The sequence below is a fragment of the Callorhinchus milii genome, unplaced genomic scaffold (assembly GCF_018977255.1).
Source record: "Callorhinchus milii isolate IMCB2004 unplaced genomic scaffold, IMCB_Cmil_1.0 Scaffold12, whole genome shotgun sequence".
NCBI lineage: Eukaryota > Metazoa > Chordata > Chondrichthyes > Chimaeriformes > Callorhinchidae > Callorhinchus > Callorhinchus milii.
In genome coordinates, this window is record NW_024704753.1 from 14,334,963 (window position 1) to 14,360,876 (window position 25,914).

Genomic DNA, 25,914 nt, shown 5'->3' on the forward strand with positions numbered 1-25,914 from the left:
GCAGGGTTATGGGGAGAAAGCTGGTGATTGGGGTTAGTGAAAGTGACTTGCTCTGTCAAAGAGCCGGCACAGACTCGATGGGCCGAATGGCCTCCTTCTGTGCCGTAACATTCTATGAATCTATGAATCCAGATAGGTAAAATAATAACAATAATTGAACCTTTCAAGTCTGGTGAATGTCTCAAAGGGCTTCACAGGATAAACTGTAGAGTGCAGTGTATTTTGAAGGTGAACACGAATGCCCCACAAACAGCCATGAAGTGAATTATCAATTTTATTGATAAGTCTTGGACTATATGAGTTCAAATTCCTGACGAGGGGCTTGAAACCACAACCTTCTGATCACAGGTAAGAATGATATCTAAAATTAAGCCATTTGCAGGGGAAAAGGTAAGTCAATGGGACTGAATGGATTGCTCTATCAAAGAGCTGGACATGATTGGCCAAACAGTTTGTTGTAAATATCTCATTTTAATCCATTCATTTTATAGAATCCCACAGTAATAAATTATATTAAAAATTCCAGTGTGGATGTGACATCTATAAGCACTTATGATTTCTTAATTTCACTGCTATTTCCCGAGCTGCTTCAAATAAATGAATCACATTATTTGCTCCCGATCATCCATAACCTGTGCATTTATTACTTTTTCATTCACAAACCCCAGTTAAATGTAAATATGAAGCACTCCGCTAGCAAATTATTGATCGAGTAGAACGGGATCATTATCGGACTCATTTCATGAGCTGTTTAATCCTCGGAATTAGATTTTCACATTTACAAGTGATTTATTGTTCGATTTCTCAGCTTGTTGGGAAATTGCTCAGTGTTATTGCTTCAAATGCGAGTGGGAAACAGGTAGAGCAGGGATAAGACGTTAAAGGGTTTCAAAACGGAACTGGGCAAATGTCAGAAATTCAAAGGCTTTGGGGTAAGAGGTAGATGTAGTAGCTTTTTTTTTCACATGGATCACAATGCTTGAAATACCCAAACCAGACTGAGAATTCCATGAATCCCATCGACACAGGGAAATTCTAGAGAGAGATTGTTGGAATGCACACTCTCTCCCTGGAGGAACTCATCCTGTTTACCTAATTCCAGAATGTATTAGGCGCAGGTTCAACCTCTCAGTGAGCCTGTCGGGAGATTGAAGGTCGTCATGGAAAAGGATGGAGGTGACCACTTGGTAGATGATTGAGAGCACAATAGACACAGGAAACAATATCCAAGTGAGTGTCATAGAAGCCTTCTGCCACCCCATAACAGCAGTCTTTACATTTCTGGCGTTAGCAAAGTACATCCTGGGGTCCCCAGGCCCTGGCTCTTGTCAGTCCGAACCTAAACTCTCTGGGATTAGGTGAGCAGCATGCTTCCCTCCAGGAAGAGAGCGGGCTATACTGTTCTCCTTTCAAGACAAACAAAACCAGGTGCTCTGTGGTGTGAATGCTTTTAAGCAGTTTTTATGGCTTTTTTCATGTTTCAGACACCTGACGGACCACATTGAAACTTATTATAAAATTCTACAAGCTTTAAGGATCAATTTCTTAATTACCACTCAGCTCCAAGCCCTAACAGGTGGGGTGGTCCGAGATGGACAAGCGACAGGAAGCCTGCTCGCAATGGTAAGCTAGGAACATAGGAATTGCTAGATGAAAAGAAACCAAGGTCCATCCGGTTCACCTTCTATCATCCTGGTAGTCGCATACTACAATAATGGAGGTGTTGATAGCAATTAATTCTGTATGGATTAGTCTACAACACCGTGGAAAGCTTTAGGAACCAGAGATTCCAGAGAAAAAAATAACAATAATAAATTGGTCATTTCAATCCATGACTGTTTGTGGGACACTGCTGTGTGCAATTGGCTGCCGCATTTCGCCCACAAAAATACAGTCAATTTACTTTACAATCTATTCTGTGAAGCGCTTTGAGACACCTAGAAGATGTGAAAAGCGCTATATCAAATGCAAGGATTATTATTATTATGGTTTTCCCTGCACTTACTTACATTTACAAATGTTAATGTTTCAAATTAATTATAGAGCGTAATCCAAAATATTTTTTTCTAAAGGAAGAGTGCTTAATTCATATTTGAATAAATTGACACTTTCAGCTCACACCATCTCCCTGGAGAGCCTGTTCCATAGATTTACCACTTGGTCACTCACTGGTTTCTTCAGCTGGTTAAATTCCAGCAGTTCCCCTAAACACACTCTGGGATCTCCAAGCCTTGGTTCTTGCCAACCTACAACAACTGCAATAAAATTACATTTGTAAAGCTCCTTTCACGTCGGGAGGACATCCCAAAACTGTAACTAAAACTTTCCGGAATTAATTAAGTATATCTAACCCTTCCAGGGAGAGAGTGCACATTCCACTCCAGACACAGGGAAATTTGTAGCATACATATGTGGAACTCTCTATAATGTTTGTATATCCTTAAGCACTGCGATGGGTTTCCGCACGTGTCGGACACCTGGCTGACCAAGTCAAAAATCTGACCAACCTGCTGAAATTCTAGGACGAGCCAGAGGATGAGGCTATTCACTGGATATAGTTCACCCTGATTGTAATTGTTGGTTTGATGTAACTGGGTTGATTACTACCTGGAGTAGAAGAAAGCGAAAGATATTCAATAATATCTTATTGAAGTTTCTGAACACAATGAAAAGTGCCAAAAGTTGTTTGCGCTCTCGCTTCCCAGTCAGAAGGCTGTGGGTTGAAGCCTTTGAACTGACAGTTTAGGCTGGTTAGTCTAATACAGTGCTGGGAGAGCATTACATTATTCATTCAAGGTGCTGTCCTTCAGATGAGATGTTAAACCAGGGTCCTGTCTGTGCCTTTTCAGATATTTTTTTTTAGAGAGTCCCATGGCACTATCTGGCAAGAGAAGGGAATTTCATCTGATGTCCTGGCCAATAATCCCCTCCCAGATAAAAAAAAAGGGGTTGCTGGCTTCCTGGGTATTTTTTGGTGTGCAAATTGGCTGCTGGGTTAGCCTACAAATTTTAAAGTTTACAGTAAAGCACTTTGAGAACATTTCGATAACGCAACAAGGTGTTATATCACTTGCAAGGATCATTATTATTATCATTATTATTATTATAAAAGGAGAGTGGAATAGGGGTTAAATCTTGATCATGGACTCAAAATCACTTAAAACTGTTGGCAAACAGAATTCCCGTGAGTTCAGTGATAAAGTCTGAGGATTGGATGCAATATAAAAATCAATGGGTGTCCTTGGCAGAGAATTAGTGCCTCATCCCAGAGACAAAGATAGAGGATTAACAGAGGTGACGGGTGATGAGATTTCTTTTTTTTAAAAAAACCGACACACAGCATCACGACGTAAGAAGAGGGATGGAGCCCAGAGATACCAAAAGAGGAAGAGAGAGAGAGAGAGAGAGATCAGACCTGAAGTCTCTGCTAATCCCAGTTGTAGAAACATTGGTACCAACCACAAGTCTTCTCAAGACGTTTACCTGTCTCTGGACACAGCGATAACGAGGTGTTGGCAAGACAGAGCGAGAGACAGAGAGACTGTAGGACAAAGCATTCACTTGGCAAACTTTCAAGGTAGGTGAGCTTCGGAGTTTTTATTCGTATTAGAAGTTTTTGAATGAACTCGCTGCAGAGGTTGTTTTGTGGGGAGATGATTCTTCAGACTCTCCGTCTATGGGACATTCCAAAGTTTTACATACCAAAGCGACTGATTGCAAAATAATCTAAACCAGTATATACTGGGAAAGTTTTAAATAGAAATGTTTCCTTCCTTACGACTGAGAGGTGCGGTTTGTATCAATCTGGGTTTGAAGTATTTCCGAAAGATCATTTAACAACCAGGTTTGCCTTCTCTCTCTCTCTCTCTCTCTTTCTCTCTCTGTGGCTTTTTCCACTGTTCTGAATAAGACTTTGGGCTCCAAATCCCTCGAAAACCATTCGATTATTCTATTTTTATTTGCCTCCGGGCGACTGAAACTTTGAACTGGTTGAGGAGGTTTCTGAGCAAGATTGCTCCTTTGCATTCCTCTACAACTGGTTAATCTGGAGCCAATGTCCTAAAATTTTAGGACACCGGCGCTGGACACAATTAAAAAAAGCTATTTATTAACACTTTAGCATATCACCAATAATAATAAAAATCATAATCATTGCACTAGAATTTGTTGTAGCTTCTTATCACAATGTCGGAATGCCTCAAAGTGCTTCACGTGATTTTACTGCAGTGTGTAGTGACTGTGTGTTTTGAAGGCGAGGTACTGTAATGGATAGAAACATGTATATATTAGTTTCAAGCCACGTTGTGTTCGACATAGTATTTCTGGCGACTGTCCTGCTTTCTTAATTATAAACTGAAGTCAAATTAGGATAACTTTACATATCAATGATAATAGTAAATGATAATTCACACGTTTTATTCTAGCACTTTATCATGTCATTGAAACATTTGATATAGAGCCTTATCACATCTTCGAGAAAAAGGAAGCCAGGTAAACGTAGCAGATTTTTTCCTGCCTGTACCTTTCTGGGTCCAGTTTCTCTTCTCGTGAGCACTTTTCTATTCCTTCTACCCTTCTCCTGCAACATAGCCGAGGAGACATTCTTTACATTAGCCGTAACCCAGCTGAATCAGTACTCATTCCAGCTACCGCAAACGCACAATAGCCAACGCCTAGAGATCAGGAGTGGGAGCCTGAGGTTCCGAATACAGAGGTAGCATTGCTATGGCAATAGCTTTTCAATTAAATGGCATTTCCCAAGTAAATAATTTTAATTGCTTTTCATGAGCCTCAAGCTGAAATGAATAGTTAGGAATCATTTATCATATTTCGCCTCCTGTGGGCAGAACATTTTGGCTGTAAACATTTGAAAAACACTGTGTAATTTGGAGCCTACATTCCTGATATATTTGGAGGTTAACATTGGAGTAGGGATGATCCGTTAAGTGTTGAGGTTGTCTATGAGGTTATGACAGATCACGATCCAACAGCATTAAGGCTTGTGTCTCAGCCAAGCAATGATGCAAGTGTAAATTTCCAATTACACTAGAAGTCAGATTCTCAGGTGTCACTTTGTAATACGCTTGCCTCTGAGTTAGAGGGCTGTGGGTTCAAGCCCCACATCGGGACTTTGAGCTCACAATATAGGCTGACACTCTAGTATGGTGGTGCTAGAGGTCAGAGGTGCTATCTGACATAGATGTGATGTTCATCCAAGGTCCTGTCTGTGTCTGATCAGTTGGAATTAAGGATCCCATGGCAAAGTTCAAAAAGAGAAAGGAGTTTTCCCACAGGCCCCTGATCAAATTTTGAATTAAATTCTTTTAAGCTTAGTTATAACATTGATCTCTTGCTTCATAGTCATTTGTGGGACAAATATGCACCTCCTGAACTTCACAGCAATTCTCTACGATGTGCTTCGAGGTGTTGGTAGGCACTATAACAAATACAATTATTAATTTCTCCTAATAACACAGAAACTCAGGAATTTTGTTCTTTATTTCCTGCTACCAACATTCCTACTCCTGCCTCAACAATCCCACACCTCGGTGCCAAGACGTGAATGGAATGTAGTGGTTGGATTCAAATTATTTTTTGTCCTTTTGCCTTGGTTTTGAGTTGCTGCCGGCATTTTGGCAGCTGAGCTCAGTGACCACACAAGCCTTCCGAGAGCGAGTTCGAACGAGAGGTTCAGATTAAGAAGACCTTTCTGCTCACTTGATCTCATGTTTCCAATTTACCCACTCAACTGTTTTTCCATTACAGCATCAAAGCTGTTTATCAAAAGACTCTCGGGTCCACCCACATTCTGGGAATCTGTTCCAATTATTCTGCCTCTGCGTGCAGAGAAATAATCCAAATTTTCCTTTTCTACATCACCTATTCACGTCAGGAGGATGTCTTCAAACACATCACAGAGCTGACTGGGAGCCCGAGCTAAACCTGGTAACCTCAGTTAACAGTTGACCATGTGCTACAATGCTCAAGAGTAATGGAATCCGTTTAAAAATGCATTAACCTCTGAAAAGATAAGGGTTTCCACCTGCAATAAAATTCTATTATAAACGTAGGAACATCACTTCAAAGCAGCTTCCATCTTGATTAGGCTTTGGATGTGTCCGCAGTTATGTCATACAACTATATTTACTGTAATATATATATCACCAACGATAAGGGAGATTATTTGATGTCCCGTACGCTGTGGAGATGATTCAGTGGATGTCCTTTTGAAGCACCTTGCCAGCTCTCTTGTGTTGAGTTCTGGCAGGCTGCCCTGGCTACAGTAGCCCCAGTCTTTCCCACCTGCAGCCTGCATCCGTTCCTCAGGCAGCGAGTAGGACATTGACAAATATCATTGGATGGTACTGGATCTGTCAGCCTAAGTAGCACTGAGCCAAAATCCATCAAAGCGAGATCGGCTGGATCACAGGATTGCTTCCCAAACTGGATTATAACCGTAAAAAGCATCCATCGCCCCCGTAAGCAGTGATCTTACATTCTAACTCATTTTTAAAATAATAATTTCAAAAAAAGGGATGTCATCAACAAGACCACACTTCACCACTTTGGGTGAAGAAGCCCTTTGGCCCTTTTGCCCACAAAATACCCTGTCAATTCACTTTACAGTATATTCTGTAAAGCGCTTTGAGACGTGATAAGGCTCAATATCAAATGCAAGGATTATTATCATTTGATCTCACCCTTCCAGTATCGCCACCCTCCCATCCTCCCATCACAGCAAAATTAAGCTATTTCTTAAATGAGTCTGTGTCCTAGCCTAAATAACGCTTCCAGGTAACTCTGTTTCAGTCGTTAATAATCCTCTGGGTAAAGAAATACTTCCCGGTTTCTGTTCTGAAATTGCCTTTTTTTGACACTGAATCTGTGTTCTCTTGTCAATCATCCTTGATATATCTGAAACTATTGTTCTGGGTTTACTTTCTCAATCGCATTTAAAACCTTACATGAAAGCTACTGTCAAAAGTGGGTTCTTGCATTTAGGCCTCACTTAGCAAAGGGTGGGAATTGGGGGAAATATAGGCATAGTTCTGATCACTGACCACTGTCACAGTGAGAAGATTAGGCGTATGACAATTCGAGTCTGCCATGATTGAATAGCCTTTTTGATCAGTCGGGTGTCTGACATATGCTTTAATGTATCCAAACCAAACTGAGAGTTCCACATATGTATCTCACCTACACATTGAAATTTCCCCATGTCTAGAATGGAATACGAATCTCTCTCCCTGGAGGGATGCACCCTGCTACCTAATTCCGGAGAGTATTAGCCACAGGTTGGCATTGGGGAAGCTGCTGGAGTTCAACCAGCAATAACTGTATAGCTTGCCATTGAGAGACCTGTCTGCCATATTTCCCACAGCTTGTCCAGTAATGCCCATTAAGGCTTTGGTTGGTCGGTTTAACAGGAACTGACTGGGAAGATTCCCTGCCTCCAGTGACCAATTTGACCCTCCAAGACCTCCAGATTAGCTAAGCCTTTCATAGGCCGGTTTCCTTACTCCACACACCTCTGTTTACCTAGCAATAAGTAGGAACCTGGTTGTTAGTCAATTGGCGGATTGCTTTCCGGGGGTAATAATCCCTTAAAAACATTTTTTACAAAATAGTTATTCTTCCACGACTGTTTTTGGAAGACTGATGTGTGCAATTGACTGCCATGTTTCGCCCACCAAATATATAGTGGATTCGATTTACGGTATATTCTGTAAAATGTTTTGAAACATCTCAAAGATGTGATAAGGCATTGTATAAAATGCAAGAATTATTATTATTATCAGAAATGCCCTGGAATACTGCAGACCCACCTGGCACGGGAAATAGACAATCTGTTGGCAGGCATGATACCTTGGAAGCCAGCACAGTCTGAGGAGACTCCGCTCATCTCCCCATGAAGGAGGATTAAACAGTCTGAGGACAATCACTGACTACGAGATCACACGTAAAAGATAAAAGACCGTGACTTGAGGCAGTGCCGTCAGAACAAGAAAGACAATTGGAAGCCAAAATCTAAATTAAATCCCAACAAATGTTCATAATTTATTCAATGTATTGCTCTCAGTTGTTCCAATTTTTTTCCTCTCTCTCAAATCCATTATCTAACCTTTCTCTCAGCAGATTAAAATCCATGATGTTCAGCCAGACCTTCCTGACACTATCAGCTCTCCTCGTTGTGTCTGGGATCTCAGTGAAATCTTACACCATCAGTAAACAAAGGTTTGAGGACAGCGGAATGGAGGAGGAAGAAATCAAAAAAGTATTGACTTTAAACATCCACAACAAGAGGGAAATGCTCAAGTTCCTTCTGAGCAACCGGTTACAAGTGCAAAAAAGCAAACGCTCTCCTGATCAGTCAAGCATCAAAATGGAAGACTCCACACAGAGACTCTACAGTGAAGAAGATAGGCATTGGCTGAAGAAAACATTCCCATTCCAGTACCCGTTGTACTTCCAGACGAGGGAGATTTCTTTGTCCAGAAGGGACAAACAGGGAACAAGATTTACTTTGTCACTAGATGTCCCCACTAATATTCTCAGCATCCTGATTGACCTAGCCAAGGCGAAGGATATGAGGGCAAAAGCAGCCGCCAATGCTGAACTGATGGCCCAGATTGGAAAATGAAATTTTTAAGGGACTGAAGAAAGAGTGTTGTAAAGCTTCGGTGTTACTTTTTGTTCAGATTACTTAGGCTGTACTCGACATTTCAAACAATTAAATCAACTCTTCAATTCTTCCAATACCTCTCTGGTTGTATTTTGCTCTTTGCCAAAGGTTCTCTCCTTTACCTCCAAATAGGTGGACAGCAACTCCCTGCAGCCAGTTGCAATCCATCCTTCAATCCTGGCAATTGTAGACTTGTAGTTCTGAGGATTCCTGGGATGTCAACCCTCCTGAGACCTGGTGTTGCTCCTGATCCTTCTCTGGCTCACAGTTACATAGACTGATCAGCATCGAGACCGACCATTTGTCTCAATTAGTCCATGCTGGTGTTTATACTCCATATAAGCCTCCACTTCTACTAATATCCCCTGTGTTTTAATGAGACTATGTAATGCATCACTAAGGGATGGAAAACGCATTTACCGCATATTGCTTTATGAGGATCACAGTCTAAGTTGATACCCCCATTGCTGTGCTGGTGGGAGTGCTGCATTGTCGGAGGTGCCGTCTTTCAGTTGAGACCTTAAACCAAAACCCCGTCTGCCTGTTCAAGTGGACGTTAAAAGGTCCCATGGCTCTATTCAAAAAGAGAAGGGAGTATCCTGGTCATTAATCCCTTAGATAAAATCGATTATCCCCCAGATAAATCCACCTCTTGTCAGTTCTGTGAGACATTGCTATGCATAAATTGGCAGCCACTTTTGCCTACACAATACACATAGTCACTACACTTTACAGTAAATCCTGGAAGCGTTTTGAGATGCTTCACTGATACAATAAGGCACAAATGTAAATTAATATTATATCTAACGCCAAACAAATTTACTGTTCAATCCCTTTTATCTAGGTCAGTCCTTAGGAGACTGCTTGAACGAATAGGGTGGTGACAACCGATGATGGGCTAGCTGTGCTGTTCTTCATGGCTGTTATCCTGACTGATTGACAAAAGAATTGAAAGATAACAATGTCCATCTGTTTCAAAGCTATCACTCAATGCTAACGTCAGAATTACAATTTGGGTTCTTGGCAAGAACTCGAGACATCCATCTCTGTCAAACAAAAGGCAATCCATGCATTCGATATTGCGCCTTTCACATCGGGACGATGTCCCAAAGTGCTTCACAGGACTTATTGTGACTATATTTTTAAGGTGAACACAGCATCCAATTTGCGTACAGCAATGTCCCCACAAGTAGCAATGAAGTGAATATCCCAATTTTATTTGGGGGATTGTCAGCCAGGACACCGGGAGAAACTCCTTTCTCTTTTTGAATAATGTCTCAGGATCCTTTTGGAGGGATCATTACCCCCGGAAAACGATCTACCAATCGACTAACAACCAGTTTCCTACTTACTGCGAGGTAAATAGAGCCATGTGGAGTAAGGAAACTTGCCTAAGGTTTCGCCCCCATCCAGGAATTGAACCCAGGTTCTCGCTTGTGATGTGAGCATGCTAACAACTATTCTATAGGACTTCATTGATTATTCTTTATATGTAAGTGCAGACACACAAGATGGTGCTGTGGGAGAATCATAGCTCAATGCTCTCCTCACTTGGTACCTACTTGCAAAATAGCCATGGTCCAAGTCTAGGCGTATACTGGAGCCCACCGTATGAACCCACAGTACTTATACTGCTAGTAATGTCAGAAGCTCATCACACCCAGGAGACTGAATCCAAGATCTCTTTAGTTTAGCTCCAGGTGATGCTTTTAGTATTTGAGCAAAGTGGGGAAAAAACTCAGGCTTTTGTTAACTCAAATGTGAAAATCAATTCTGGGCAAGTCATTGTGCAATGCCACCCAAATAGTCACTTTAGTAATAATAATCCCTCCAGAAAAAAACAAAACCAATAATAAATTGGTCATTTTCAATCTACGACTGTTTGTGGGACATTGCTGTGCGCAATTGGCTGCCGCGTTCGCCCACAAATATACAGTCAATTCACTTTACAGTGTGTTCTGTGAAGCGCTTTGGGATGTCCTCCTGACGTGAAAAGCGCTATATCAAATGCAAGGATTATTATTATTAGTAGTAGTAAAAGGTGCATTTGAGGATCGTGCTATGTGTGTAGGTGAACTCATGCTATAGGTGGAGAAATTTTTGCAGCACTGAAGGCTATTCGGTCCATCGTGTCTTTGCTGACTCTTTGAAAGAACAATCTATTCAGTCCGATTTACCAGCTTTATAGAAGCATAGAAACACTTAATGATATCTATCACACATACTATTCCCAAGAATAAACACAATGGTCCTTTCCAAATGCACTCCATCACTCTCCCCTCGTTTACTCTCCAAACCTGTCTTTCTCTTTCAGAGGCTGTTTGACCTCCTGTGGATATCCAGCAGTTGGCTTTTATTTCATTGTTTGCCAGACGTCCCATTAACCTTGAAAATCGAAATGATCTGTATGCTTGATGAGTCACATCTGAAGGAAGAGCTGACAGGCCTATTTATCTCAGGCTTATTCTAGCACTCCCCTGCTGTAGACTGCTAAGGCCCTGCCAAGGCTTCAGAACCCTTGGAGTAACCTGATGTTATTTGCTGTGCTTAACTTGATCTTGATGGTTATATATCATCTCCTGGCGAGAAGCCAGATGCAACCCAGAATAAAAAGCCGTGCCACACCGAATGCGATGGGGTAGAGATTCCACTCAGGTCTAGATTTATTCTCTGTTCTTAGCATCTCAGGGCAAAATTCAGCAAAAATCCAGCCCTCGTTTCTGAAGTTGGTTTAGTGTAGGTTTCTTTTACGAATGGAAGAATCCGACTTCAAAAGGAGTTGAAATGAACAATTTGCCACGTTCTGGATGCTCTGAAATACTGGACACGCTGTTGAGGACCCAGGGAAATCTCACCTCCATTCTGAGCTGGATTTGTCTTGTGTCCTCTCCATAAAGTAAAGCGCTCAGATTGTACCTCCTGTGTGCTCAAAACGTGAAGTGTCTGTTCTCCCACTGGTTTAGGAAACCAATTAATATTTCTTGTTTTGGTCATCTGCTCCTTCGTCCAGTTTCAGACAGTTTATTTCTGTCGGTTCTTCACTCTCTAATTCTAAACGATTCTTATTGTGCTAATCAATAATAATCCTTGCATTTGATATGGCACCTTATTAGGCCGTAGAAACATCTCAAAGCGCTTCACAGGATTTACTGTAAAGTGTAATTAGTGCTTTTGTGAAGCACTTTGAGACGTCTCAATGACATGATAAAACACTTTATCAAATGCAAGGATTAGTAATATTAATACTAGTATTAGGTCAACACGGCAGCCAATTTGCATGCAGCAATGTCTCACAAATACCCATGAAGTGAATGACTGATTTTATTCGAGGGATTGTTGTCCAGGACACTGGGAGAAGCTGCCTTCTCGTTTTGAATGGTGCCATGGTGAAAAGGGCAAATGATCTTTCCTTTAGCTGTTGTCTGCCAGAGAATGCTTGATAATAATAATAATAATCCTTGCATTTGATATAGTGCTTTTCACGTCAGGAGGACGTCCCAAAGCGCTTCACAGAATATACTGTAAAGTGAGTTGACTGTATATTTGTGGGCGAACACGGCAGCCAATGGCGCACAGCAATGTCCCACAAACAGTCATAGATTGAAAATGACCAATTTAATTATTGTTTTTGTTTTTTGGAGGGATTATTATTAGGCTCTGTGTGGAGTAAGGAAACTTGCCCAAGGTTTCGCCCTCTGCCTGGAATTGAACTCAGGTCTCTCGCTTGCAAAGCGAGTGCTCTAACCACTGAGCTACAGGACTCCACAAAGTTGATGTTGGCCTACCTTCTGTTTCTCTTTGTTGCCTCCCTTCCCTTATGGGAAATGACCATGAGGTGACCCTGTTGTCCGCCAGCACTTACTGACATGCTTAAGAACATAAGACTTTGAGTTCATAGTCCAGGCTGACATTTCAGTGCAGTGCTGAGAGGGAGCATTGCATTTGTCAGAGGTGCTGTCCTTCAGATGAGACATTAAACCGATCTGTGCCTGTTCAGTTGCACATTAAAGATCCTCTGGCACTATTCAAAAAGAGAAGAGAGTTTCTCATGTTGTCCTGGCTGTCAGTACCTCTGATAAAATGATCATCCATCTCCTGGCTGTTTGCGGGACATTGCTGTGTGCAAATTGGCCTACAAAATACAGTCACCACACTTAACAATATTTACTGTGAAGCGCAATGAGATGCTTTGAGATGATAATGAAAGGATACTTATAACACCCCTTGCCCTTGTGAAGTTAGTTGCAATGCCACAGTTTAAGTGCTAACCCCAACATGTCTCAATTACATTACACCTTGTAATTCAATCAGCATATCTGTTGTGCTTATCACTGGCTTGAGACTCTTAGACGGATCCATAAGGCATTGAAGACACTGCGATGCACTTGGGAGATGCACATCAGCAGTAAGTCAGATGCAAAACTGAGGACTTTGCATTTCTGGAGTGTGTTATTCTGCGTGTTTGACAAGCGAGATTAATTAGTCACTGGGGTGACTGGTGAACTGACTCCATGTGGTGAATTCACTGAAGTGGACTAGCTGCTGTTCAACCAATTTGTTCCTGTGTCTTTAAAAAAAAATGTTGGGCAAATTTTAAACGTATAATAAGTACATTTCTCGTGCCACAGTGTTTCTAGTTCTTTATGAAACAAACTTGATCAAATTTTCCAAACTTACTGAAATTGGCACAATTGTTCCTCAGTGTCATACAAGCTGATAACAAGCTTCACATGTGACATCGTCATGTCAGGAGGCCGTCTCAAAGCACTCCACTCACTGTAAGGTGTAGTGACTGTATTTTTGTAGGCAAACTGCTATTGCTGAGATTGACGAGTAGTTTGGTTGTTTTTCATCCCCACTCCTCCTCCCCCTCCCTTCTCTCCTGTAGATCACTCGAGACTGAGAACAGTTTCACAGATACTAGTCTCACTTAAACACTTCACATAAACAGCTGTTAATCCGATAAACTCTTTGGTCCTCCCAGGAGAGGTGAGAACCAACATTTCCTATTTGTTTTCATTAATACAATAAAACTCCCTCAATGCCATCCCTATATTGTCAGGCTGTTTCTTAAATGAGTTCAGTGACTGAATTGTCATGTCTTTGTGAGTCCAGACAATGTCCTTTGGTGCTGGGATTAAATGAAGCCCTGAGGTCTTCTACCCAAAGGGGCATCGAGCACTACATGTGAGATCACAACAACAGCAACAACAACTTCCATTTATATAGTGTACCTCACACAGGGTAAAGTCCCAAAGTGTTTGATAGCTTTCCAGAGTGCTTGATCGGTTTAGGATGAAGAAGGCTCTTTGGTCCAGTTGATCTCGACCCTCCAGAATCCTCATCCTAGCATCAAACTGCTTTTTAAATGAGCCCAGTGTCCTGGCCTCAACCACCTTCCCTGGCAAACTGTTCCAGTCATTAACTAAGATTTTATCCAACCTTACATCTACTTAGTTCATGATCATGATTAGTGATTTTGTGCCTCATCTCATCAATCCTGACCTCTTCTCCCGAAACACAAATCCCCGAGATAAAACTCATCACACATTTTGTGATTGTTTACTGTGTGCAGATTGGCTGCAAAATACACTTTCCAGTAAACACTGTGAAGCGCTTTGAGACGTAGTCCTGAGGTGAAAGGCACTAAATCCAATGCAAGGGTTATTATAATAATAATCCTTGCATTTGATACAGCGCCTTATCACGTCTTTGAGACGTCTCAGCGCTTCACAGTGAAGTGAATTGACTGTATATTTTGTGGGTGAAATGAGGCAGCCAATGGTGCACAGCAGTGGCCCACAAATAGTTGTGGATTATTATTATTATTATTACTATTATTATTTTTATTATTATTATTAGATCTGCTGTCCTCTTAGTTGGAAACTACCTTCTATTGCGGTTTTTGAACAAAATTCTCAATTCGCAAAAAGATACTGTGGCTTTAATCCTTCAGGACCACAGAGGCATTTGCATCCATATAAAATACTGCAACGTTCGAATTCCATTTTGTTTTTCTTCAGAAGAATATTGATAAAGGAATGTGTTCGGCATTGTTTCTATCGGTCGTGTTCTGCTATATTCCTGGGGGGATAATCCTTCAATGGATATCAGACTTGTAGATGTTCCAGTGACATTGATAAAGCCAGCAAAGGTTTATTACACCGAGTTAATCAATAGTGTGATGTGCCCAAAATGGAAGTTTGTCTGATCAATACAGCTACGGAAATAAAGGCAATGCAAGTACAGAAATACCTGCTCACCAGCTCTGTCTGTTTTTACAACCAAAAACAGGCTTTCGTGAAGACTTGAGCAAGAGAGGCCTCTTATTTCAAAGTACAGAAACTTTAAGACTGTGTCTACAATGGAAAAGTCACTTTGTAAGTGCCTGTTAATGGCTGAGTTAGACTGGCTCAGTCAGTTGCACTCTCGCCTACTGTATCAGAAGGTTGCGCATTCAAGTCACAAGTGAGCTCAAAGTCTGACCCTCCAGTGCAGTGCTGGAGGCAGTGTTGCATGGTCAGAGGTGCTGCTGTTAGGATGAGACACTAAACCGAGATCCTGCCTCTGCCTCTTTAGGTGACATTAACGATTTCATGATATTACTCGAAAAGAGAAGAGAGTTTCTTCCAGTGTTCTGGCCAACGATCCCGAACTAAAATAATTGCGAAGAAATTCACCAAATGGCAAGATGCCTTTAATGGCACAGCGCTGATTATGTATTTACACACCTATCTCCCTACCTGTCGTGTTTAGTGCCTGGGCGTTGAGGCACTGCTGATAAAGTGACTTTTCTGGGGCAAAGTGCAAGAGTTGAGACTGTGAGTCCAATACAAGGGCTGGGAGCTGGCTTAATGGTGGAACTTTCTTGACAACCGGGACAAACCGTCACAGAAAACCACAATGTACTTCGAGGAGGATTATGAAACCAGTAGGTAATCAATCGTATAAGAGGCAGGTTGGTCTCTTTCGATGTCATTTCATAACGGAACGTGAAGTTCTATTATTCCCTAACGTCTTGAGTGATTTCAAACATTTAAGTCTTGCATGGAGGCTGTAACATTGATCTCTCCTCCGATACTGTTGTCCAGTAATACAGGATTTAAGTTATCAACGTAACAATTGACAAACTACTGTATTTATTCCCCTGGTGATGGCTTACTCAGCCACGCTGAGCTGATTCTAGTAGATTCTGCTCTGCGTGTAGTGACAAGACAGGGTTCTGTGTTGTACAGGTTTGAAAGGGTCCCAAGGATGATCTGTGGTTGGGCTGAGCTCATCTTAGCCAGCGGGGCAGTGGCTGACTACAATCAGACACAGCGCTTCTGGGCTAGAGAGGAGGAAAAGGTTAGCCAGAATCTTTGTGACCGCTGCAGGAAAGGAGGATAGCCCCATGTTCGGCTGCGATGTTCTGGTCATGCTCACAGTGTAGACTCGCGCACAAGGAGGGAAAGGTGGATAAAGAACACCCGAGTGCATCATACAAATGCTCCTCAGTGTTTCAAGAGCCGGGAAGGAGATAAAATATTATTGTACGACGTCGTTGCTTCTATTCGGTGCATCCCGTTCGCTGCGACCTCCACTCGGGGTGAGTTTTGCCTCAACTCATGGAGAAAGTGAGTCAACGTGTCGGGGTCCACCACCCTTCGTCGGAGCGTCCGCGGCCCTTCGCCGAGAGGCGCGAGGAGTCGGCGGTGAGTCCGGCGGTGCCGCCGAAGGGTGGTTGGACCCCAAACGTCGGCTCACTCTCCTCTCTCCAGAGATGCTGCCTGACCCGCTGAGCGTCCCCGGCGGGACGTCCGCTTGCGTTTCACGTTGCAGCGTATCCTGCGAAGCGCTTTGAGACGTCTCTCGAAGACGCGATACGGCGTTACATCCAATGCAAGGATTATTATCATTATTATCACTGTTATTCCGCACGAGAGGCTCTTTCTGAACACAAACCAGTGAGGGATGTGGGTGGTGCTGGTGGGAATGTGGGTGCAATACCTCCTGCCACCGGCAGGTGTCACCCTGGGGCTGGTCAGTGTGGACGCGCATGCTCAGACCCCGTGGGGTGGGGGGGGGCGCGGAAGGAGGAACGTGGGTCGTCATGTTGGCAGATTGGGCGGGTTCACGCCCAATTGGGCGCTTTTTCGTTCTGCCAAAACAGCACAGGGTAAAAACAGGGCCTGATTTTTTTTTTTTGCAAACCCCCCCCCCTTACAAATTTAAACCCGCGATGGTTTATTTGCACCGTATCCAAAACCCACCCCCCCCCCCCAAAAAAAAAGGCCTGATCTGCTCTCCCCCCCACACCACCACACAGAGGGAGGAAGGCCACGTGTCACGTTGGGCTACTTTTTGGGGCTCGCGTTTGGTGCGCGGCGGAGTGAGCCGTGCGCAGGCGCGGGGAGTGGGGGGGGGGAGGGCAGGCGGTGACGTGTCGCGGTGACGTGTCGCGGTGACTGGTTGGCAGGAAGCGCGAGGCACAGGCAGCGGAAGTCGGTGCGCGAGGCCGTCGGTGATCCGTGTGACTTCAGCCCCGACAGCCAACCCCGAGCCCCGGCCCCGAGCCTCAGCCCCGAGCCTCAGCCCCGCGGCCTTCCCCTCAGCCCCGGCCCCGAGCGCCCCTCCGCCGCCGCCGCCGCCATCGCTATGCTCAAGAAGTTCGACAAGAAGGACGAGGAGTCCGGTGAGTGCGGCGGTTTCCATAGCGACAGCCCTCCCCCTCCCCCACCACCGGGGCTGCAGGTACCCGGGGCCCTCGGGCTCAGCCGGTACCGGGATACATGTCAACCCCCCCCGGGCTGGGCCCCAGTCAGGTCCACAGTATATTCCAGGGCACCGCTGATGACAGACAGACAGACAGACAGAACAGCCCCCAATGGCTCATCAGTTGGACCTGTTCAGGGCAGAGCAGTCACTCAGGTGGAGGGGGTTTGGGAAGTTCACCCACTCGGCTCCTGCTCATGTCCTGTAACCCTGGGAGGCGAAGCCCTAACGGCGAAGGGCGCTGCCCCACGCCGACAGCTCGCGCTAACACGGCCAACCCCCTGCACGTCGGGTAGGGTAGGGCAGCGTCCCAGAGCGCTTGGCAGTGGCGGAGTGTGACGCTGAGCCTGGTGGGGGGGGGCGAGGAGGCGAAGAGGGAGGTCTTCAGGCACAAACTGAAGACGGGGAAGGAGGGAGTTAGGCGGAGGGATTGGGGGAGAGCGTTCCGAAGTTTCGGGGCGTAGTGGCTGAAAGCCCGGCCACCGATGGTGGAACAGAGGGCATGAGAGGCAAGCAGGAGGCGGGCCAGTCGAGCGGAGAGAACGGGTTGTGGGTTGGGCATTAAGCGGGTTGGAGAGGTAGGGCGGCGCCAGGGGTAGGGCGGCGCCAGGGGTAGGGCGGCGCCAGGGGTAGGGCCGCGCCAGGGGTAGGGCCGCGCCAGGGGTAGGGCCGCGCCAGGGGTAGGGCCGTGCCAGATTTGAAGGCGAGGGTGAGGATCTTGAAGTCGAGATCTGGACCAGCAGCGGGAAAGTTTGTCCAGCTGGATCCCGCATGGCCTTGCCTTGCCACTGACACAGTGCTATGTGGTTTTAACTGGTTAGACTCGCGACAGTTACCCCAAAGCAGACGCTTGAGTTCCCCCAAGCCTTAGCTCTTGCTGACCTGCAGCTAATACTCTTCAGATTTAGGGAAACAAGGTATCTCCCTCCAGGGAGAAATCATGCATATGTGGAGCTATTGGTCTGGATTCAATACTTTTAAACACATTGAGTGATGGGTATCACCCTCGACGGCCGTGCCTTCAGCCACTATGCCCCGAGGCTCTGGAACTCCCTTCCTCACTCCCTTCGCCTCGCCCCCTCTCTTCCTATTTTCAGGTCTCTGCTGAAGACCTTTCTTTTCGACTGCGGCTTTCGTCACCTTCCTCCCCCTCCCCCTGGCTCGGCCCCGGGATCCGTTACTGTGAAGCGCTCTGAGACGCTGTCCGGCGTGGAGGGCGCTATATAAATCCAAGTTGTATCTATTAATTAATAATCTTTGCATTTGATATAGCGCCTTATCACAGATGTTGAAACATCTCAGAAGCTTCACGGGATTTACTGTAAAGTGTCGTGAATGTATTTTGGGGGTGAACGCACAGCCAATTTTGCACCCAGCAATATCCTGCATACACAACCATGATTTATTTTAATACGCGTTTGATACATAAAAGTAATCCCAATTCCCTTTGGAAGGTTATTTTCACCAGCCAGCTTTTTGTGGGACATTGCATACATTGGCTGTCTTATTCACCAACATATACCTGATCATAGGAACATAGAAACAGGAGGAGGCTGTTCAGCTCTTCGAGCCTCTTCTGCCATTTAATTTGATTGTGGCTGATCTGTACCTCAATTAATCATTTCAATTCCAATTTCACGCTTTCTCCCCATATCCCTTAATGCCCTGACCTACCTGTTTTTGGTAAGTCGCTATACGGTAAATCCTTTAAAATACTCAAGACAGTTTGACATTGTGAAAGGTGCTGCCAAATGGAAGGATTATTATTGTAAGCATATTCACGGTTTGCTTCACTTTATTTTCAAGAATCTCACTCCCAACACTCATTTCCTTGGCGCTGACAGCCCTTGAGTGAAGTTTATTAGACAATTAGAAGTAATTAGAAGTGATTACGGTAACTCTTTTAAGTCTTTGGATGATATTTTTTGAAACCCTTCTGGTTGTTCTCATGTTGTCTTCAGTCACAGAACTCGCAATGTTAGTGCTGTTGGTAGTTGTGGTAGAAGTGGGTAATGTTTATGGGGGGGCCTTTGCATTGTTCATATGTCAATTATGCTTATATTTGTTTTGTGTCAAATTAATAATAATAATATTATTGAATTAAAACTGAGTGCTCAATCATTGGCACAAGTTGCCCACTTGCACCTCTATATTTGGAGTCTTTCTCCCAGTTATTCTGTCTTATACCCCCTTCCTAATCCAAATGTACCCCCAAGTTCAGATTTAATTGGCTGCCCATCTCGTTGTTTATGAAGCATTGTTGGCGCAGATTACTTCCTGCTGATGTCACGAAGTCTGCTGAATCTGTATGGGTTCCTGGCTTCTGTTAAACCAACATCGCTGGTCACTATGCTTTGCTTTAGCGTGCTAATGTTACCAAAGTCACGCAGTGCCAAAGGTGTGCAATATGGCTCAGGTAAAATAACTGGACATTATACCAAGGATGGGAAAGCCTAGAGTGTTAGTTGCTCCCAGGGGCTGCAGATATTCAAAACCCCCAGCCCATTGACAGGCACCCAGGAGCAGATTGACTACCCACCCACGCTATATGGTGTAGGTCACTTGAAGACGAGGCTGGGAAGAAATGTTAAATACAAAAGAAGTTATGAACTTTTTCAAAATGAGAAAGTTTTATATTTTACAAAGAAGAAAAGTAAAATACAATAAAAGGAGCCTGTTTATCAGGGTCTCCGGGGCCTTTACCTGCAAGTTGCAACAATCCCGCTATGTTGCTTCTCTGCCCAAAGATAGATTTGTTGCTTTGACATCATAACCGCCATCCATCAGCCAGCGAGAGATATACGACTTATGTGCATCTGACCCGAAGATGAATATATGTAACACTTGTCTCTTAATACATTATACAATCTGGTGTGACACATGAACTTCATAGTCATCGTTTGGTAAAAGTCCTTCGATTGTACAGACTTCAGTAACTTTGATGCCACACCACATGAAGGGCGCTGTATATTGTAAATGCAAATTGTTGTTGTTGAATATTTCCCTTTCCTCCATCAGTTGTACCATTCTGTATTAAAAGGGCATGTGCTTAGCATGAAGGAATGTGTTATTCCCAGTGATGACGATTTTCCTGGATGGATTGACCAGTTTCATTAATAAGATGGTCGTTCTCGTTATGCTTCAACGGTTTTTAATACATTTTACTTTTTCCTCCCCAGGAGGTGGTTCAAACCCATTCCAACATCTGGAGAAGAGTTCAGTGCTGCAGGAGGTGAGCATTGTTTTCAGGACTGTTTCCTTTGGAGCTCAGTACCTCCTTTTCCTCCATCAGGTCTCTTGGCCTTGTTACTGAATTATACTAAAAGAGAGATCCTCCCATGTGAAATAGGCTTAAAAATTGCAATTTGTTGTTGTTGAGATCTGTGGCCACCTGTGCAGTCAGTACTTGTGCTGCCAAAATTAAAGAGTGGTCAGGGCACCAGAGCAAAACCACAGAAAGCTGCGATCTGCATGGCAGCACTCAGGCTGTGTGGCTTCACATAGGAATCTGCTGCAAACGTTCAGAGGTATATAAAATGAATCGCAGATGTGTATCTATTAAAGTATAAAATGGAGTTGGGCTTTAATGAAAGAAACCTATGGTATTATAATCTTGATATGAAAATTGAAATACAGGAAAATATTTCACATAGCACTGTCCTCATTTGTGATGTAGCTTTAAGGATAAAACCCAGATGTTTGAACAGTGGTGTGATATACACATTGATTATTGAGTTCTGTAGAGTATGTGGAGTCCTGTTGTGTATTGGTTAACGTGCTCGCCTTGCAAGCGAGAGGACCTGCGTTTGATTCCTGGTCGGGCAAAACCTAAGCAAGTTTCCTTACTCCACACGCCTCTGTTTACCTCTCAGAGGAAGTAGGAACTTGGTTGTTAAAGTCGATTGGTGGATGGCTTTCCGGGGGTAATAACCCCTTCAAGAAATAAAAATTATAAAATAATAATAATTTGGTCACTCAGTCCACGACTGTTTGTGGGACACTGCTGTGCGCAATTGGCTGCCGCGTTTCGCCCACAAGATATACAGTCAATTCACTTTACAGTATATTCTGTGAAGAGCTTTGAGTCTTCTCAATTTTGTGATAAGGATTATTATTACATTATTATTATTACACTCTCATCTCTTGTTTACAGGCTCGACTTTTTAACGAAACTCCAATCAATCCTCGGAAATGTGCTCACATATTGACCAAGATTCTGTACCTGATAAACCAGGTGGGCTGCCTTTTCCACATAACCTGATATTTACATTCTAGGTGCTGCTTTATATTACAGTTCACTGTTTCACAATTAACTCCTCTGTTAGACAATCTGATGTGTTTCTACTTTCTCTGTAGTTTGATGCCCTTTAAATATTTGCCGTTTCCTCATGAATGAGATAATTCTCTCTCTGTGTCGAGGGACAGAGCGTACATTCCATTACAGATGCGCTCAGATTTCTACGTACAGATGGCATATATATGTTGAACTCGGTCAGGTTTGGCTATTCTTAAGCACTGTGATGGGTTTCTGCTTGTCTCAGAGACACCCGGCTAACCAAAAAAAAACCTTCCCTCATCCAGTGACTGGTTAGCCATCTCATTGGTGAGTGCTATTGGAATTGTCTACTGTTACTACACTTCACAGTAACTCATTGTAACTTTCAGTGTGTGGTATAAAAATTACTCTATTGTCTTGTCAAAATGATCCAGATTCTTTAGAAACCCTCGAATTATGTACACAGCGGTTATGCAGGAAAATATTCTTCCCTTTCCCTGAATTTTCCCCAAACTGAAGCGTTATAATCACGTCGTACCACTTTCCCACACCAGGTGGCAATGCTAAACTAAAAATGATGTACGAATGTTACGGTGCAGCATTACAGTGTTTGGTTGCTTTCCCTCTTAAAGCTGCAGTGTGGCTCCTTGAGTGCCTTTGTTGGGGTGTATAAAAAAAGTTTGCAATGGCCTGTAATGCAACAACCTCTCTGTTGGTCAGAAAGCAGTATCGCGCTGTGCAAGACCGAAAAATGGATATAAGCGAATGGCTTTGCATGGTGGAACGGTAGATTTCCCCCCCCAGGAACTTTTATAGCCTCTTACCAGAACAACTTGCTTTTATATAGCGGCTTCATGTAGGCTAACATTTCCGAGAGCTTTGCGGAGAGGTGACAGTAGGTAGGGTCGAAGAGGTAGACTTTCGGACGGGATTTAAAGACTGGTAGAGGAGTGAGAGGGAAGGGCAGAGAGAGGGAGTACCAGAGGATAGAGGTGCAGTTGCTACAAAATCTTGGCCACCTATGATATGCTTCCCTTTGTCTCTGATAAGGATTTAAAGAACTGCATTGGATACTAGGCTGACTCCTAGTGCTGAGGTGAGTGCCTCGTTGTTGGAGGTGCCGTGCTTTGGATGAATTGTTAAACCACGGTCCTGTCTGTGCAAGGATTATCGTTGCTATAGTCCAATTACAACGAGACCTGTGCAGCGCATATATTCCGATAATTGGGATTGTTCTGTATTTTAAGAAGCCCTCAATTGTGTAAGATTTATCCATTGTTCTAGAACCCTATTATGTACCTCATAGCTTTCAGTGTATAAAGAATTCCTCCGGTGGTCAGTCTGTAACCCACCTTGTGTTGTCATTACAGGGGGAGCACTTGGGTACAATGGAGGCCACGGAGGCATTCTTTGCCATGACAAAACTCTTCCAATCCAACGATGTAAGTGAGCAAGAACTGGAATTACTCTCCGGTAAAGCCAACTGCACAGCTCCAGGAATGACAGTTTTTTTTCATATAATCTGTTGGTGACGCCCAAAGTTATAGATCAGTAGAGTGCCAGGAAGCCCCAAGACGAGGACCTCTTTATGTCTGTTTATCCCCACAAAAAGCCTCCCACCCATAAGCGAACAGGATCTGTGTGCATGAAATAGGGGCCCCGATACACAAATGTGTGTTGGGCTCGTTTCTCCCGAGTTGTTCTGTAACATTTAATGCACGGCATAATCTTTACGTAGATTATGCTGCACGGAAACAAGCTATTTTGACCAATGTGGTGGAGTTTATACTCCAAATATGTCCCTGTCCCTCTTATTCCCCTCTATTATTCCCTTATTCCTCACGTATGCATCAAGATTCTTCTTAAATACGTTGATGATTTTTGCTTTAACCGCAGTGAGTCACTTTCTCACCACCTTCTACTTGAAGTGCCTCTCAAACTCCCTATTAGACCTACTCCTGAAGTGCCTCTCAAACTCCCTATTAGACCCACTCCTGACTATTTTGTAGCTCTCTTCCCTGTGCGGGCTGTAGGATGGTTGTTGGAGATTTATGCTAAATTAATTAATTGACTGTCTTACCTCCTGCCTTGGTCTGCAGCCCACCCTGAGACGGATGTGCTACCTGACGATCAAAGAGATGTCCAACATTGCCGAGGATGTCATCATCGTGACCAGCAGGTTGGTGTTTGACAGGAGATTGTAGGCTCCTCCAATGGCCTGGTGTAGTGACAGACGACAGGTTTGTGGGCCTATGCTGCATTAGCACATCTCAGCTAGCGCCACGGTTTAGACAAGGAGTCTCCAACCGGTCGATTGTCAACAAAAGCAAGGGAAAGGAACGCTATTTACCACAGTTTAAACATAAAAGTTTATATTTGTATTCTGAGATTCATGAAATACTTTGTGTATCTGGCTTTGTTTTCATTTGGACTCAATAACAATGCAGAGTATCCTTTCAAGACCGAGGTGGATAGATATTTGTTAGGTCAGGGTATCAAGGGATATGGGGCAAAGGCAGGTAATTGGAGTTGAGATACAGATCAACCAAGTTCTTACAGAATGGTGGAACAGGCTCGAGGGGCTGAATCACCTCCTCCTGTTTCTATGCTTCTATCCTTTGGTGCCAGTTTTATTTTTCAGCCTTTAACAGATGGCTGGATTAACATTTTAAAGAGCCAGATTTGTCTCCCTATTACTTCAGTCACCACCGACACGACCAGCATACGAATATTATATTATTAATACATTATTTTTATATACGCCGAGCAATGCAGTTTCAGCATAATATTCTTTGAACTACACTGCAGGTTATTGCTTATAATAATCCTTGCATTTGATACCGTGCCTTTCGCTGGCTTCAGAAGGATGTCTCAAAGTGCTTCACAGGATTTTACTGTTAATGAATGACTGCAGTTTGAGGGCGAATGCAGCAGCACTATCAGTGACACGCAGCAATATCCCATTGACAACCATGAAGTGAATGCTCAATTTTATCTGGGGGATGGTTTGCCAGGACATCTTTTTGAATAAGGGGATTGTTAAAAATCTACCTGTGCATTGTCCTCTCTCCTGTGCTAGTTATGGAACTCTATCTGCCCTCTCCCTCCCCCGCCTTCAAAACACGCCTTAAGACCCATTTTGCACCTATCTTTTCAACCATGATTGTTGTCACTTTCCTCCCTCTCCCTTTGTATTTCATCTCTTTTATACCCTCTGCCCCCCGCCCCCCCCCCCTCCCCAGTTCAGCCTCCGTGTCAGTGTTTTGAGATGTCCTCTTGATCTGAAAGGAGCTCTCTAAATGTAAATTGTAATGCTTGGCTCACCTTTCCAGAGCGTGGCTGGCAGTCACCTTGCAGAGGTTAAGTGCCTGCGAAAAGCATTGTCTCAGTAAACCCAGGCATGCTCGGAAATGCATCAATGTGGCAGCTGAGCCTATCGTTTATTGGCCTGTAAAATAGGCTCGATAGACACATTTAGAAATCATTTTCCGTCTGAGATTGGTGTTTGGTTGTTTTTGAGCAGCCTGTGAAACGTTTTCTAATAATGATCCTGTGTGCTCTTGCCCCTCAGTTTGACAAAAGACATGACTGGAAAGGACGACAATTACCGAGGCTCTGCTGTTCGAGCGCTGTGTAAAATTACTGATGTAAGTGCTCCACTTAGACAACACGACAGACTATAAAAATGCAGGCAAAAGAAGGGCAAAGGCTTGTTTTGATCTCAGAGAAGTGAATGTTTAACGCCCTAACAGATATATGTGTGTAAATGCACTGTCCTTTCGCCTCTGTGACCTGGGTTTGAGTCCGATGGCTGTTAATGTTCTCTTGCTGGCTGCAAGGGGCCTAAGTGAACAACAGGAGCAGTCATAACCTCAGATGTTTCCACTCATCGGGAGTCCAAAACGAAGCGGTATAAATATAAGATTATATTAGTAGAAAAAAGGAGTTTAGGAGAAATTTCTGTATTTGAAGCAAAAAGCATCAAAAATTTTAAGAGTAAGTTTGGTCCTTACATGAGAGAGCAGGGAATAGGAAATGGGTTTAGGAGGGGTGGGAGCTCATGGAGTTGGACTGAATGACCTGTTTTCGTGCTATAACATTCTATGTAATGCAACACAAGGGCAATCAGGATGGTTGATATGGAATTTGAACTGTGGGGAGCTGAATTCACACCCCCAGTTGGGCTGGCTCACCAACCTCG

At 43.7% G+C, this 25,914-nt stretch overlaps 1 protein-coding gene across 4 annotated transcripts in view; it reads left to right on the plus strand.

Annotated features, from left to right (window-relative positions):
• Positions 1-15,470: 15,470 nt before the first annotated feature.
• The window catches only part of LOC103176657 (COPI coat complex subunit gamma 1), a 28,887-nt gene continuing 18,443 nt past the window's right edge, over positions 15,471-25,914 (plus strand). For 2 of the 4 annotated variants that reach the window (XM_042339646.1, XM_007890329.2), the window contains exons 1-6: positions 17,286-17,357; positions 20,617-20,669; positions 21,591-21,671; positions 23,084-23,155; positions 23,813-23,892; positions 25,285-25,360. In XM_042339646.1, coding sequence (XP_042195580.1) covers positions 17,321-17,357; positions 20,617-20,669; positions 21,591-21,671; positions 23,084-23,155; positions 23,813-23,892; positions 25,285-25,360 — 399 coding nt within the window. In that variant the 5' untranslated portion in view covers positions 17,286-17,320. Of the gene's footprint in view, positions 15,619-17,285; positions 17,358-20,616; positions 20,670-21,590; positions 21,672-23,083; positions 23,156-23,812; positions 23,893-25,284; positions 25,361-25,914 lie in introns of those variants that run through there. The other 2 variants (XM_042339649.1, XM_042339648.1) reach the window with 2 other exon arrangements.